General features: G+C 39.0%; 1 protein-coding gene across 1 annotated transcript in view; it reads right to left on the bottom strand.

Annotated features, from left to right (window-relative positions):
* Positions 1-1,227: 1,227 nt before the first annotated feature.
* The window catches only part of LOC139713503 (disks large homolog 4-like), a 236,241-nt gene continuing 219,507 nt past the window's right edge, over positions 1,228-17,961 (bottom strand). The window contains exons 15-24 of the mRNA XM_071625229.1: positions 15,413-15,524; positions 13,733-13,909; positions 11,815-11,893; positions 10,514-10,601; positions 6,392-6,430; positions 5,591-5,638; positions 5,082-5,183; positions 4,115-4,287; positions 3,022-3,223; positions 1,228-1,584 (exon numbers count right to left, since the gene is read on the bottom strand). Of these exons, the coding sequence (XP_071481330.1) occupies positions 1,478-1,584; positions 3,022-3,223; positions 4,115-4,287; positions 5,082-5,183; positions 5,591-5,638; positions 6,392-6,430; positions 10,514-10,601; positions 11,815-11,893; positions 13,733-13,909; positions 15,413-15,524 (1,127 nt within the window). The 3' untranslated portion in view covers positions 1,228-1,477. The remainder of the gene's footprint in view (positions 1,585-3,021; positions 3,224-4,114; positions 4,288-5,081; positions 5,184-5,590; positions 5,639-6,391; positions 6,431-10,513; positions 10,602-11,814; positions 11,894-13,732; positions 13,910-15,412; positions 15,525-17,961) is intronic.

The raw sequence follows: 17,961 nt of genomic DNA on the forward strand, positions 1-17,961 counted from the left end.
CCAAACCATAAATGGGACTTGCAACAGTGGAGAGGAAACAAACAAGAAGATTTATTAAAGCTCCCCAATTTTTTTTTTTTTTTTTGCCTCTTCTTCACATCTAATAGAGCCATCTTAGCATGCATTCTACCCAAGACTGTGTCAGCTTAATGCAAATGAACAGACGTTGGTATGACATCATACAGCGGCTAGATCATATGAATTTAGGATACAAAATGCATTTCACTTTATATGACGACACATCTCTGACAATTTTCGTCCTTCCTCTAAAGAAAAGTCCCAAGTACAGAGAGATTAGTTTCGGGCCTATAAAACATAGTGTTGCCCTGTCATAACATCTCTTGAATATAGCGTCTTCTAATCAAGCCTGAAAATGGCCGACATAGGAATAAAAACAGTGAGATAGATGCTGACCCAGCTGTCATCATTCAACTGCCAGCTTTGTAACGTGTACGAGCCATGAGTCTCAATGTGCGTATATCTGAGCTGGGGCAGCATGGGAAATACCAGAAAGTCACATGACTTGGCTGCTGCACAGCTCGCCTCCCCCAGCCCCCATGAAAGAAACCCCCAATAAAAGACTCTTTTCCGTCATGGGGTTTAATGTCACAACAATACAGAACTATGGATGGCATATTCATTTGTCATATTTCTGCTGTTCTTTCTAAACATTCATGAGAGAGAATAATAACAAAAAAGAAGCAATTGAGGGCAATTACATCGTGAGAGTCTTCACCAACGTTCATGCACACAAGTTGCGATAAAGATAAGCATATATTTGAATATAGATAGAGAGATAGATACCTTTACTACTGTTATTTATCTTGCACAAAATAGAAAAAAAAAACCATTATAAGAACCTTGTCTGAATATCCAGGAAAGAAAAAAAAAATCCTCTTAATTTTCCCATCTTGGGACATGTAGTTTGCGTGGAAAAGCACCAACACGAGTATCGGGTGTGACTACGTGGGCATCAGGTGTCAAGAGAGCGGGGAATGAGACGTTCGGCTAGTATCAGCCGTAACCACTGCTGTAGGCGGCTACGGGCTGCGGCTTGGAGATGTGCAAGGAATGGAAAGCGACGATCAGCGTTCACCTTCACACGAGACACGCTTTCAAAACGTCACACAACTGCAGCGGCGGTCACGAAGCGGGCATCATTCGCGGAAAAAAACAAACAAAACAAAGGAGAAGAAAAAAACTCAAAGAGACGAAAATTATACCAACCACAGTGTAACAGAGACCACACTACTCATTAAAGCTCCCTCGCAACTTTACGAACATTTCTTCTTTTCATCTGTTTGTTTGATATCATCGTCGTCGTTGTCACTTCGTTTTCTGTACAAAAAATATCTCTGGTAAGTAGGTTCCTGTGCAGTGATGTCGGTTCTTCATATACAAATGTTCGATGGATCAGTTTGTAATTGCTCACTTTATTTTTTTTTTCCTGCATTCTCCTCCAATCTCTCCCATCTCTCTACAATTTTTCCTTGGCAGGAATCCAGATGGTCGGCCCCGACTGTTCATGAATGATCTCCTTGACCTGCTGGTAGATGTTGTCAATCGTGTCGCCAATGACAATTGCTATAGATATAAAGTATCGAGAGAGAAAGAGAGATGGGGTAAGACGGTAGACAGTAGAGGTGAACTTCTTACATCCAATTCATTAAAGTGATGGTATAGTTGTGGTTGAGATGGGGCTTCAAGTTTCCAACTTTTTTTTTTGGGTGAGATAATGAGAAAACTCCTATGAAATATGAAAGAGTACACAATTCTAAGAGGAATTCAAAGTTTATTTGATGAAAATTGGTTTTGAAATGGCTGACATATCCAAAAACGAAGTGGTCCTAATATAAGGCTGGATCAACCTTTTATTAGGACCTCTTTGTTTTACTTTGTTATTTGATATCTCAGCCATTTCAAAACCGACTTTCAACAAATAAACTTTTAATTCCTTTTGGAATTGTATGCTCTTTCATATTTCATAGGTGGTTTCAAACTATCTCACATAAAGTTACAATCTGAATCCCCCATCTCAAACAAAACTACACCATCCCTTAAAGGGATGGTACAGTATTGGTGGAGATGAAAATTGGGCTTTAACTTTTTTGCGAGATACCAAAAAAACACTTATGAAATAGTACAGAGCCTTCCATTTTAAGAGGAATTCAAAGTTTATGTGATAAAAATCGGGTTTGGAATAGCTGAAACATCTAAAAACAATGTAAAACAAAACGATCGTAATAAAAGGTGGGTCCCACACTTTATGAGGATCGCTCTGTTTTGGATATCTCGGCCATTTCAAAACCAATTTTTATCAAATAAACATTGAATCCCTTTTGGAATTACATGCTCTGTTATATATCATCAGAGGTTTCTCACTATCTCACCAAAAATGATAAAAACCTGAAGTTAAGTCTCAACCAAAACTATACGATCCCTTTAAAGCATCACTGTACAACAAAGCTGCATTTATTGTGTTTTTGCAACAATGAAATTCCCTGCAGCAATGACTGAATCGAAGTCATGATTTTACGTGGTTCCTTGACGGGAAAAGTCTTACCACAGATCACATTTATCTGGAATTGGTGTCTTCAGTGACACATGTCTGTTAAAGACTTGTGGATAGAAATAAAACAAATTGTGACATGTATGCGCAAATCTCATATGTAAATATGTACCATTTGCAATGTAGTAACCCAACCCCTACCCCCCTACTTACAAGAAAAGAACAAATTCTAAAAAACAAAACAAAAAGGAACTGCAGGGTTCAGAGAACGTAAATGTCTCTTGTATCCTACACTGAGATCTCAGGTGGTGGCTATTACAACAATTTCACTCTAGAGTAATATTGGAACTTTCATTCGATCAAGCAACATTGTAGAGAGAGTGCCTGTGGGGTGAGGAGACCCTCCCCTCCCCCCCCCCCAAAAAAAAAAAAGAGAAAAAAGAAATAGGAATTGTGAAATTCAGCCAAGATGGACAGAAATGTGACCTGTGGGTTGTCTCGTCTTTCCTCACCTGTGAAATATTCCAAAAACTCCTGCTCCAGCTTGAGGGCCCGGTCGTAGATCTTGCGCGCCTGCTCCTCCGAGAACCGCCGGTTCATCTCCATGATGGACTCTACCGACTTGGGCTTGAGGAAGATGGCGATGGGGTAGAGCTGCGCCACCTGCAGGCGCTTGATGGCGTTGCCGCTGACGTCGAGGATGCAGTGTTTGCCCTGGAGAAGAAAGGAGGATGGAGGAGGAGGAGAATGATGAGACCTGAAGTAGTCATTTTTCTGTCATCTTTGCACTTATCTCCATCATCATCCTCATCATCCTCATCATCATCATCATCATCATCATCATCATTATCATTTTTGTCACTGTGATCTTGGATTTTGCCATCACAGCGACCATCTTTCTAATCTTTTGCCAAACTAGCCGTCGGCACTTTCAGGTTAATAGCAGTTGACACTTTTTATCATCATCGGAGAGATAGCCTTCTTGATCTTCACCCTCATCATCATCATCATCATCGTCGTAATCATTTATGGCGTTGTGATCTTCCCTCGTTGCCAGCTTTCATTATTGAAGTGACCAGTCATCAGACTGGAAGTGATTGCTTCTTTCATCTGCACCGCCTTTATCATCCTTGTCAACATGATTAACACAACACTGCACACTAGCACTGGTCCAACAGTCCATGACCAGTAAACATCCCTGTTGGACCAGTAACTTTTTCAGGAATGAACCAGTAAAAAAAAGAAAATATTGGGTACCTACTGGTCCAACATATTTGAAATCGTCTTCTTTTCTTCTGCTGTGAACATTCTAAAAGACATTACCGTAATAATCGCTATCATAGCCTTGAGCCCATGCCGTCATGATTACCATCCTCGTTTTCACTGTCTTCATCACCAACAATCATCTTTAATAAATATCTCTGAAGGTACTATATCATCAACATCTACATGCGTACATCACCGTCAGAACCACGACAAAAGTTATGTCAACATATTCACAGTGCATTTTCTATATTACAAAACACAAGTGTTGATGATGAAATCAGTTTTAGATTCTTAGTAGGAAACAACCATCCCATTTTTCTGCGCGGTGCAGATGCTGACCTTTTCTGAAACCTCCCTAACAGAGGCCACGCTCGTGCCGTAGAGGTTCTCGTTGTACTGCCCCGCCTCGATGAATAGGTGGTTCTGGATGTCCCTCTCCATCTGCTCACGGGACTCCACGAAGTGGTAGTCGCGCCCGTCCACCTCGTGCGGTCTCCTCGCTCTCGTGGTGTCTGAGGAGCGGAGGGACAAAGTTTGGTGAAACAAAGAACGTGAGTCTCCTGTCTTAGGGCTGAGTTTGTATTACATGTACAATTGCGGTCAAGAAATTTAGTATGATTGGCCAGAATGTTGCAAGAACCACTCCCTCCCCCAAACCAATAACATACATGGAAAATGGTGACACTGACATCAACGCTTATCAAAAATTTTGTACTTTGTTTTGATAAAGGAAGTACCAAGGAATGGCAAAATTATCCATCCTGTGAAAATTTGAATTTTTCAATTGTTTTTAACAATGGTCATATGTCAGCAGGGCTTCTACATTTGATGTCTCACAAATATCCTTCACAATTAGCCCTCCCTGATGTACAACATCATTGGTAGCAAATTGTTGGACATCATTTCATCTCAATTTTAGATCTATAGTTTTTTTCCTACTATCAATTAATCACCTGTTTCAAGCAGTGTATACTCTCAATTCAACCCTTCCATGTTCCATGCACCTTGGCAGCAAATTGCCAGCCTTCTCTAATGGCACTCGGTTGATTCCCACTAAAACTTGGCCGAAGGTGGATTTTGACAAATGCCCTCCAGTGTTACAAATCAACAATTACATCCAAAGGCTTCATAATACAGGAGGAATATGTCGGATCATGCAATCCGAATTGGTAATTGATGTCTGGGCGGCTCTTCTAATGAACAGACTAAGCACATTCATGGATCTGCACACTGGTGAACAGTGCGGGCTGACAAGACTATAACTATAGGGGGAGCTCTTCCACAAATGGGAAATGGTATCACTCACGTGGTACACAGCTTCCAAACTCGTCCGGCATCTCTGAGATGAGGTCATCGTTAATCCTGTCCTTCCCGGGACCGAGGATAATCACCGGCCTCGTGTATTTGACTGCAAGAGAAGAAGGAGCAAGGAGTGGTGAAGGATTTGTGCATTACCTTTATCACTGACACTGGTAAAGCAGACTTATTGGGGTCTCTGTTTTTATTCAACTTAAACCCTTTTATATTCAGTCTGTATGAAATTACCCGGCATATGCTTTGACGTAAATTTTCTTGTTTGCTACAACTATTGCATGAAAAAAAAAAAGAAAATACATACACACAACTAAGAGAGAGAGAGGGATTAGATATGTCAAACTGGAAAATCTCTCATTGTAAATAACACAGGTATCAACTAACGCAGTTATGGGTATGTGGGACTGAATAAAATGTACAATCATTAGGCTGTATTAGCAATCAACAGCTCTCATAAAATGTATTCTAGTGTGAGAAATTTGTCTTGATTCCCTGACTTACTCTCTTGTTGGACGACAGCTTCGTAGGATAATATGATATCCTCGTTCCCTGAAAGAAAAAGAAAGGACAAAAAATTAGTATTCAGTCCTTGAACAATAGAACATAAATGACTAGTGAATGAATTGTTTGAGGATTGTAAAGTTCTTGCCAATATTTAAAATTTTTGTGCGTACGTCGCTTCAGAGCCATGTATATTCAGCAACATTTAAGTGCTCCATTGTTTTGTGAAAATACTGGCCAAACACAGGACGGCACTTTTGTTTCATTGTCAAATTAATTCTCACAACTCTTAAAAATTTATACATAAATAGACTTGTAGGTTTAACACCATAGTCATTGTGTCATCTTGGGACAAAAACAACAGTAAATCTCACTGAAAAACAATGATATGACAAAGCGTCTTTGTGGAACAAATTTAGTATCACTTGTATGAATTGCATGATAAAACATTAGTTTGCACATTTTTGTGTTTCTGCACTGACATGCAAAATCTATTTCACAAAAGTCTTGAAAACATCACTGTTTATTTTACATCATCAATTCCACTTTCTTTGAAAATGATCCTCCCCAGAAAAACCAAATTTTATAAACCAACCAAGAAAATCAGTTCCTCCATGCAAACTCAGGGCAGGGAAACCATATTCTGTGGTTATCTTTAGTGCAGAAAAGTGACACACACTACTTAACTGATTCTTATTACACAAAAATCTTGTGAGGGTTATTTTTCATTTGACTTCATAAGAACCAAGATCAAATTCTATTTCCTTTAGTTAACAAAAGTGTGAGGTGGTGTGAACTTACTGTAGCTACTTTCACTATCGCTGGCATTGGACGTGAAAGCTGTATAGAGGATGTAATGTGAGACACAAAAATGGTAGGAGTTAAAGGAAGTAAAGTAGAATACATAAGTTCAACAACAGTCATGACTGCAGAATAAGATCCACAAGGACAACATACTACATGTAGTCTGGGTTTATAATCCACTAACAATTGTTACGCCAGACAAGTGACCCACAAATCAATGCTGCTCTAAAAAGAAGACATGTTTTATTTGTAGTGATGAACAAATAATAAATACACAGTTATCCCGTTGAGGACGAGTCCCGAGTATACTCGTGCAAGCGTCTATGGGAAATGCGTGTTGTAGCCGAATCAAACCGTCCTCAACAGGATAATGGTGGCTGGAGAACATGTCTTAATGTAGGGGAGGGTGGGGGCAGGGCTGGGACAGTGATACGGGGGGAGGGGTTGCCCCAAGTGGGGTCAAGGGTTAAGGGTTTGGGCCTCATGTCACTTTTTGCCTCACACTTATTCAAACTCAGCTGAATTACTTGGAATCAGTTAATTCTTAATCACTGTCATTGTTTTGATTTTACATTTTGCTGTTATGGCACCAGAGGTCTATAACACTAAACAGATATTCAAACCTTTATAAAAAAAGGTGTCCAGAATTCTCATGGGAATGTTCTCATGTTCAAAGGGCATCTTTCCCGTGACACACAGCGAGTTCTTATACACTGTACTTGACAACTTTTGCCGCCGATAACCCATCCCAAGCCATTTGCGGCCTTCTTGCAATCTAATTTCATCACGACACCTGCCATTTAAAACTGCCTTGTGAAATATGACCCCTCATTTGGAACTAATGAGCATGATTTATGACGATAACACTGTGACAGCTGTCAAACCATTGATTTCAACATCACCTCGGAAAGGTTTATATGACATTATTTAAATACTTCTTCCTCATATCGTAGTGCCACGGCACAAAGGGTTTACGACATATCGAGTGCCAGGCTCATTTAAGCCCTGCACGTGAGCAAAAGCAACCAATACATAACATACAAGTTGCTGCACAAAACTCTCTGAACAGCATTCTTTATCATGGTGCAAATTCTATATAGCATCAAAGCATAAAGAACAATTTTGTCCAAACAAAAATGGCAACTTACTCTAAAGAGAAACTGGATAAATTTTGCTACTAATGATTGATATCAAAGTGTCAGAAACTACATTATAATGTGCCAACAGAAAATTGCAAGTTCACAAAACTTTCTAGAAGACCATCTATGCTTCATAGAAAGTACACACATGAATATGAGTTTGTGGGACTAAAATGTCTTTATTTGTCAAACACAATGCCGGCATGAGGTGTTCATCTGTCAAAATTATGATTTTCCTACATATTTTCTCCTATATACTTTACTTGCAACATGGTTGACTGTTTATACTGATGAGAATTCAGGAATTCTCACGACGGTATTTCCTTCTTTTTTTTTAATCAAAAATTTTCTCTACACCAAAAAAGCAATTCATTTCAAATTATTATACACAAAATAGGTTTCACTTTGCAAACGTTGCAACTGCATCTCTACACTACATCATGCTACGTGCCCAGATAAACGATTGGAAAGAAATGTCAGGGGTGGGGATCACATATCAAGATGTAAACACACATGACAGAATCATAAACAATTGCACTAACAGTGAAATATTACAGCCACAACACCCTCATCCCAGCCATTTTTGGGTGTGCTCATCATTGCAAATATGGGTGCATCATGAACTTGGGAATTTGAGAGTGGGAATTTGAGGGAAAACAGAATGCAAGCAGGCATGCATGCTCAACAAAAAGAAAGAAAAAAGAACAAAAATTGGAGTGCCAAGTGGTCGTACGAAATTCAGGCTGAAATGTGATCTTTCTATCAAGTTTTGTGCAACGCGAATGTTCGCTGCAGGAAAAAAAAGAAATAATGAATTCAGTAGCTGATTTGTGTTTTGTCTCAAGTTCCATATAATCACAATTCTTCATGGTATTGTAAACGGAAGAGTGAATAATCACAAGTTTTAATATCATAATACATGTATTTTTTTTTTTCCAAATGAGAATGGGCCTATCACATGGGTGACAAGGGAACAATGTGAATAGTGTTAATGTTAGGGTATGATAGATACTTAATACCACAACATCTCTAACCTTTAAAAGCATGCAAACTACATAATCCCACAGGATATGAAACCTAACGTACGATCATATGTTGTTTCTAGGCCTTTGATGGGTCTAAACTGCACATATGTACATTGCCCCATACAAAACTAAACAAGAACACACCTGCATCTTATTTTAAAAGTGTTATCATGCAAGAGAGCCTAGTAATGATAGGTTTCCCAGGATCAAATTTATTGACTGCCTATGATTGAATCTGGAAATTGAAAAAGTAGAATATTAATCTCTATTGACGATGCAGGTGAAAATATGAACTACAGACGATGGTGTTCATATGTGCAAATACTAAGTCATGGAGAAAAAAAAACCCCTCACTTTTGGTGAATTCAGCATTTTTCAACTTATATTCAGCATTTCAATACAGGTACTAGAGGTTACATGCATTGCTCTCGACAGAGTGAGTATTATTGTTGAAAAGTAAAATAATTTCTGAGCTACACTTGCAACCACAAACTAAAATTCAAACTTCCCTGTTACTGATATTCCCATAAGTGATAATATTTTACACTGAATAAGAATATGGTAACCAATAAAAGGGGCAAGGAGGTTGCAGGGGTGAGTGATGACATCACAATCAAGCTAGTAAAATAACCTGGCACTGACGAGCTTGACACTTGACGTGCATGACAGCAAGCAATGGAGAGAAGATGTCGGCAGAGGGATGAGAAAAGAGAGAAATTAATGGTGGACGGCCGACACAAACTCAATGGCAATTGTAGAAAACTATACCGGAAGCAAGAATAGATCTTTCAACCAAGACATGTAGGTAAAGGGATCGGGATATAAACAGAAAGAAATCAGAAGAAAATATGGTTAAAAGAAGAACTATACAGAAAGATAAACAGATAGATGAGAAGATAGATTGGCAGATGGACAGATAGGTAAACTGAGGGATAGATGGCAGATAGAATATGGATACGTAAGTAGGTAGATAGACAGATACTGGTATGTAGATGGACTGAAATACAAAAAGATAGATAGATAGATAGATAGATGCATAGATAGGTATATAGATAGATAGATAGATAGATAAATAGATAGATAGATAGATAGATGGATGGATATAGATAGACACGTATATAGGTAGATAAATTGGTATACAGATGTATCAATAGATATATAGATAGGTAGATAGATAGATAGATAGATAGATAGACAGAGAGTACCATGAAGATTTAACTTCAGGAAAGAAAGGAGATATACTTTCTCAGTCGGGCAGACTCTTCTCTATCACGACATTTTGTATATATTCTAAAATCTTTATAGCAAGATGCATGTAAACATTCAACAAGCAAATTATCACTGTTTCCATAACAGCATGTTTGCATGCACTTTTAATTTCATGCTTATATCAATCTGCAATGCATTATTTCTTTAAAACAGACCAGCTAGCACAAGTACTGTCTTTGTTTGCATATTAAACAAACTCACAGCACTCATCTTTATCATACAACTAAAAATCTAAACAGGTATAATCAGCACGGAAGCAAAAATAAGAAAAAGAACACAAGTAGCATGTTAATAAAACAATCAAATGCACCTACTACTAGTATCTATGAGTAATAGATTAAAGTATGCATGAAACCTGTCCCCACAAATGGTTATCCATGCAAACTTTAATACATACTTAACTATAAAGGGTCTAATTATATATACAAAAACATATAAACATATGAAAGCTGAGAAGCAAAAGGGCATTAACAGCATGGAGTGTCAAGCATTAACAGCCCTCTGCTTCTAAACTCAGGGAAATGACTAGTATGCAGGGCTCAACAGAAGTTTCCATAAAATAAGCACACTTTGCTAAAGAGCTAAAGACAACCACTCTCCCTCATCCTACAATGGGAGAATGCACTGCTAAACTAAGACAAGTAAAAGTTGAGAAAAAATATCTAAAAGAGAGAGCAGGTGCTTACGTTCTGGATCGCTGGTCTCTTGGTCACTGTCTCTGTTCTTCTTGAACTTCCTGAAGAAACCTTTCTTGCCTTTGTTATTTAAAGAGCCCTGCTGGAGAAGACAACCGATAGGAGTTGGTTAGTGAACATGAGGTATGACATAAAGGCAATGAATACTGGTGACAAGACTACAACAAAGACACATTTTACATCCCCCGATTTCAATGGAGATGAATGAAAATCCCTCTCCAAGACGGACCAACCCTCCAGATCATCAATTCAAATGAATACCTGCCATACAGAAATTGTTTAGCTAAAGGTGTCCTGGGTCCCGTTTCATAAAGCTGTTCGTAAAGTTACGAACAACTTACGAGCGACTGGTGATCAGTTCTGATGTGCTATACTTATCAGAATTTCTATAATTCAGCACAAGAACTGATCACCAGTCGCTCGTAAGTCGTTCGTAACTTTACGAACAGCTTTATGAAACACCCCCCTGTAAACCTATCCTTTACATCGGTCATGTCACCAATAGCACTACCAACAAAGATACAAATGATTCCAAAAACCAAGGGCATTACTGTTCCTGCACAACAGAATCAGTTCCTCTGTCCGACCTCAACTTTTGTTTTCCTTCTCTCTCTTTCTGCTTATCTTTACTACCACATTATTAAAGAAAACAAAGATCAAACCCGCAACCATTAACAGTTACCAATACCCTCACAAAGAAGAACACAGGTTAGAGTCCCGAAACCGGCCGAACATGGCATTCCTGGATGGGTTACTTATTTGACACCACTTCACTCTTCTCCTTTGGCATGCGGAAATTGGTTTACAGTGGGGGGACTCAAGCAGACGCAGAATGTCTCCCGATCCATGAAAAGTTATTACATTTCACAGCAAAGGAAGCACACTAAAGGCATTGGGATATGTGGACCTCTATTGGTTAAGGATAGACTTTCACGACAGGAGTTTAGAGGCAATACCAAAAGATTCAGACCAAAAATTATAATGTTTGTTGAGCAATACCAAGATGAATAAAACAAGCTCAATGTTACCAAAGCTACCACAACCTTTGTACTACCACTATACATAAAAGTCACTTTTATTCCCCATGGAAATATCTCACGCTGTTCAGAACTTAATTCCGCACTGCACGTTTCAGAAATTAAGTTTACCCCTCTGAAAATAAATTGAACTTTTGTCATAAATCAAGTCACATGACCTGTCAAAATAAATGGTTGCCTTTGGTCTCTGCCCTGACATCAGATGCTGCCCATAATAGCCTTCCCACAATGCATTATTTTTGTTGACACACTCACCGTTGGCTCGCTTATCGAGTTGCTCCCTTTGCCTGAAAACTTGACGCTCCTCAACCGGGCTTTCTCTTTCCTCTCCACTCTGTGAAAGAAAAAAAAATGAAAATGAAACAGGAAACGCAATGACCGACAAACATAGTATAGAATCATCAACAAATATTTCACAGCATGCGTCTCAATGAAATCACCAAAATGGCCTTGGGTATTGTATTTGCAAATACGTTTTGTTTCTAATTCTGTTTTCGTACAATCTTTTTTTTTTTCCTTTTTGATATTTGATATCATTACTATGATTTAGCCTTCCCCGATATGATTTCCTGTTAATTAGTAATCTATCTATACCCTCAATGACATTTCCTGTTTCAATAAAGCTATGTTTCGTGTGCAGTGCCTAGTCTGCATCATAGTCCCATGCAATCATAACAACGTATGTGTCCATAAAAAGGTACTGGCTTTAAAGATAATAAAAAGTTTTGGTACCTCAAAAGTTTCCCTGAATTTCCTTGTCTTGGTTTGTGTTTCACGTTAAAGTACGTTGTCTGAGAGAATTACTCGCCCCAAAGTGCTCTCATGTCTTAGTAATCATGCAATAATGGTTTCGTACCAGAGCCGACGCCGTACAGCGTCGATAAATATTGTACGAAACCACTGACTGCGACCAGCAGCGTGCAGCCCATTGTACGCATAGCTAACTGCGACCAGCAGCCCCATACGCATAGCGTAATGGGGCTTCGCATTGTAGCATTCAGGATCATGACAGAATTAGTATCGCGGGTAAATGTCAACTTAAAATCCAAAAATTTCTTCGATTTGAAGACTTACCAATTAAGTTGAAGTATTGAAAACAGTCTTCGAACAACGTTTGGTTCTGCCAATAGTCCCTTTCTTTTCGAATTGATGACTGAATGTGACTCGGTCGAGAGGACCTTGGGAGAGCTACATACACTGACTAATACGGCCAGCGCATGCGCACACAAACATCTTATCCGCTGATGGATTTGAAATTTGTGCGCATGTGATGTGTTCGCATGCACTGGCTGTAGTATTCAGTGTACAGGTAGCTCTCCCAAGGTCCTCTCGGCCGAGTCTTATTCAGTCATCAATTCGAACAGAAAGGGACTATAGGAAGAACCAAACGTTGCCCGAAGCCTGTTTTCAATACTTAACCTTAATTGGTAAGTCTTCAAATTGAAGAATTTTTGGGATTTTAAGTTGACATTTATCCTCCGATACTAAATCTGTCATGATCCTGAATGCTACAATGCGAAGCCCGATTACGCTATGCGTATGGGACTGCTGGTCGCTATGCGTATGGGGCTGCTGGTCGCAGTTAATTGCATGATTACTAAGACATGAGAGCACTTTGGGGCGAGTAAGTCTCACAGTGTTAGTTATATGAAAGGTACTTTAACCTGAAACATAAACTAAGACAAGGAAATTCAAGAAAACTTTTGAGGTACCAAAACTTTTTATTATCTTTAAACGGGCAATATTTCTCAGTTGCAACATCACTGCCGTACCACATAAGTATTGAACACAATTCTAGTAACAACTGATCAGACTGAAATGAAAAGTTGTACAGTGTATTTAAGATTATCAAACTCACTAATTATAAAGCAAAAATTATGCAATCCTTCAAAGAATTGACATGAACTACATCTCCATTTTGTTTTTTTTTTGTTACACTTTTATTTCGGTTTCCTTCTCCTCTCTCTTTGTTCTTGTAGGAAGGACTGATAGTGGGATGAGAGGAATGTTTCTTTGGAAAGCAGCAGAAGGCAGCATGTCGATCCTACACTACAAATAAAAAACAAGAAAACGCACAAAACGAAAACAACACAGACAGGTGAGGGATGGGGGGGGGTCAGAGGGTGGACGATGGACGATAAAACGATGACCGACGTAGCGGATGACCACTAACCTCCTCTTGCTGGGAATGATGCCGATCTCACCCTCCTCCCCGTTGGGGAGGATGTGGCGGGCCTGCCACCACTCATCGTCGCTGGCGTTGGTCACGTGGATGACGTCGCCGAAGTCGAAGCTCAGCCCCTGGCTGGGAAGACCACTATCCTTGCTCTTGTCATAGTCGAAGAGCGTCCTAAAATAAGGGGATTGGAACAAGATATCACCACAGTGACAAATTGACATTATAAAATCTATTCTGTAACTGATGTGAACAAAAATTACTCAATACAGCATTCAATCAATTGAAAATAATGATAATTTCTTTACTGATGACTGAACTGAAAACCATACTGATGGGAACACTTGACTGAAAGTGTTTTTTTCTCTTTGACTGCAAACATGATTGTACAACATCATTTTGTAACCATTTTTTTTTTCATGAAAACTTATGACTCTCAAGAATAATCATTCACCACAAACCAAGCCTATGATGATAATAAACAATGAATCATGATACCATACAAATATCGGATTTAAGAAGTCAACAATCCAAAATAAACAGTAATTACCGGTAACATCTACTATTTACCAGTATCCGTTATTATCCATTATGACGATCCATTACAAAAATGGATGGGGAATTCCCTGATATGAGAGTACATGTGGTTGTTGATGCATCTATTGTCGTCTAACCTTGGCGGCTGAATTGAATGGGTAACTACACGGCACTGGAATTCCTGTCCACATATTGGATGTCAAAAGTCAACAATCTATCCGTTTATAACTTCCATCTAAAATACACAGTAATTACCGGTAACATTTACTATTTACCAGTATCCATTACTATCCATAATGACGATCCACTACGAAACTGGATGGGGAATTCCCTGACGTGTGAGTAGTTGTTGATGCCTATATTGCCATCTAACCTTGGCCGCTGAACTGAATGGGGATATCTACACGGCACTGGAATGCCTCAGACAGGACACCTTCCCACAAAAAGCCTCTCTTTACACACATAGGTTTGCCAGTTAAATTGCCACAATTTAGATGAAGCTGGCACCATGCTCTCCACCTCAAGACCAAATCAAGATGATAGTCAATCACCAATTCATTCCACTCTGAAACCCCAGCCAACAAAACAAAGCCCAAAATAGTACCAGCTTCACATGGTTAAAGTTAACTCATTCTCATGCAGAGTGGATTACTAGATGCGAGTGGGGTGGTAAATTTTGCCAAACTCTGGGTGTTACAGCATGTGCACTGCTAGAAGGAATCTCCCTTGACAATGTCTTAACATTTTGCCCACCAACCCTTTCATCCTTAAAAAAAAAATAACTAAAAAACAAGTTTGCTTTTATCTCACAAAGACCTGAAAAGTATCTTTCCTCAAATCAGTCGTTAAGTTGAAGACAACCTCACTCATATTATGTTGGGTATCATCATACCATCACAGTGTCTGAGCTGAAGCACGTAGCATACTAGTTTAATAAATGGATTTGGTATATAGTAGGTTCATTCACTAAAGGCACATAAGGATTTATACTAACAGCATGACTAACAAGTCTGCAAAAATAATTAAGAAGGAGAGACCCCCCCCCCTCAAAAAAAAAATACAATAAAACTGCAACAAGAACCCCATTTCTATTGCCATAACCACAGTGGTCACAAAAGGTTTACGAACTGCATCATTTACCTGACGAAGAGCGTCCTCTTTGCCGACGTCCGAAGACTGCCTGTGGGACTAACAGAGTTCTGCATCATTTCTTCTCGCAGCGACTGGATCTTGGCCTCAAAGCAGTTGTATTCTGTAGCGGTGGATCAGAATGCAAAGCCAGACATGCAATGAGACATCACACAGATGCACACGATGTGAAACAAATCATATGAAGACTATCGTATCAGGTGGACAAAAGGGGAAACACCCATTCCGTAAACATACACAACTGTACCATTTTGACCAAAATCATAGATTAATTATCATAGATACGGTGATAAGAATACAATATCTTCCTACTATTTTCCACAGAATTTTGTCAGGCGGTCAGGTCATTCATGATGTACAGACAAAATGGGATCCTCCCAACATCCAAAGCTTTATGTCGCATCACACGCTTTAGTTGAATCCCGAAACAAGCAAACCTGATTTGATATCATCTCAAGCTAAATGGAAGAAGAGACCTCACCCAAGACTGGCCCCCTCCCCTGTGCACTCTTATCCCTTCGATTCCCCCTCCTCACCTACAAAAAGCATTTTATTTCATTGATTTATTGCCTGTCGTAAGAAAACACCATTTGTAGTCAGGTGATGAAACTGTCTTTCAATTTTATACTCGAGTGACACGCATCTACAGTCCTCTCTGGCAACACAAAAGAACAAGACGGATCTATTTCTGTTTTGGTTTCCGTCATATGGTAGACTTTTATAGGATTTCTGATGTTATGTTCTTGCTCTCCATAGAGTACAGACTGCATAGAGCATATGAATTGCCAGCTGTCATTTGTAAACTAATGAAGCCATGACTTGGGAAACCAAGAAGGCTGTTAGCATACTAGGTGCAGTTGACATGTACAAAGGCCAAAGAGTTATTAACAATGGTTGCCAGATTATCCTGTTGAAAACTAGTCCTGAGTATACTGGCGCAGATGTCATTGGGAAATAGGTGTTATAGCAAAATCAGCTTGTCCTCAACGGGTTAAGCCCAATTATATCAACAACAAGAATCTGAGTGTACAATGCATGATGATGCACAATCTATGTATCCATGATTTATGACAGTGGATGGTGAAAAAAGAAATCACATGCACTTTGAACCTTGTAATACACACAGCAATAACAAATAATTTATGTCCAAAAGTCAACTTATAAGAATATGAACATTTGAAGGATGTACTTTGTAGCTCACATATTGCAGACAAATACCTCAAAGTTGTGGTTTCCCATGTCTTTTGACACACGCTCAACACATTTCAATACATTTAAACGGTTTAGATCAATGTGTTAGCTGCCTACTACAGAGCCCCTTTTGTGTGTTTAATGAGGTGCAACAGGCAAAATGGTGATAAAGAGATTTGCGCATAAATCCACCCGATCATAGTAAAATATCTAAAATAAAAAAAAGACAACAGGAAAATGATTAAACTGAATGAGAATAAGGAGAGAGAGAGAAAAAAAAATCCTTTGAATTAAAAAAGATCATGATCATGACAAAAAGGCTACTCACATCATAATACGGCTAAACAAATACAGTACGTGCCCATCAATACGGCTCAAATTGCACCGATATCACATACAACTCTACGTCTGCTCACGAGCTCAACGGTAGCAGTCAAAACAAGAATAAGCTCTCTTTTTTTTTTTCACTCCCCCTCTTTCTCTCTCTTCCCACACAATGAGCTGAAAAACATTCCTAGCTTCTATTTATTTACTCATATCTCAACTTCCATTACCCATTCACTTCTGATCAACCTTGTGGCTGAATTCTCCTCTCCGTCGAGTTTGCTAATGTATCACAATTTACGTGGGAGAGAACAGTCCAAATGTCATGCTATTTGGAAAAGGTTGTTGAGGCAACTTACAAAGGGAATATCTGCATTTTTTTTTTTTTTTTGGGGGGGGGGGGGAGGGAACTTGCTATCCACAAGTGGGTTTCCAGGGAGACATTTGTTGTAAAGGTGAGGAAAATTACAGACAAACAAACTGTGGACATTAATAAACAAACACATTTATACACACATACACACTAACCACAAGCACTCACACAACAATGTAATTCATATCTCTATTAAAGATATTTTCTCCTGTGTCACAGTTTATGGACAGAAATATATCTGTAAAGGAGTGCATAGAGCATAAATTACTGGACAGGACAATGTAAATTTTATCTCAACATAATACAAAGTAGGTCTTTTTTGTTATTCTTTCCTCAAAATAAGAAGAAATATGACTTTTAGAATACGAGAGGCCTGCCACATATTCATCAACAATTTCATTCAGTGTGACTCAATTTGAGAGAGAGAGACAGACAGACAGACAGACAGGCAGACAGACAGACAGACAGACAGACAGACAGACAGACAGACAGAATATGTGGATGTTGGCACTCCCATCAAAAACAGAATGAATTATGATACCGGTACATGTCTCATCTCAGTACATTCTCTAGCCTGGATACAACAAAACACACACCCATATCAGCGTCTCCCCTGCATGCATCACAGCCGCTACTGTTTTAATACACATAC

The sequence above is a fragment of the Diadema antillarum genome, unplaced genomic scaffold, assembly GCF_040938485.1.
Source record: "Diadema antillarum isolate AM-2024a unplaced genomic scaffold, OU_Dant_1.0 seq00001990_RagTag, whole genome shotgun sequence".
NCBI lineage: Eukaryota > Metazoa > Echinodermata > Echinoidea > Diadematoida > Diadematidae > Diadema > Diadema antillarum.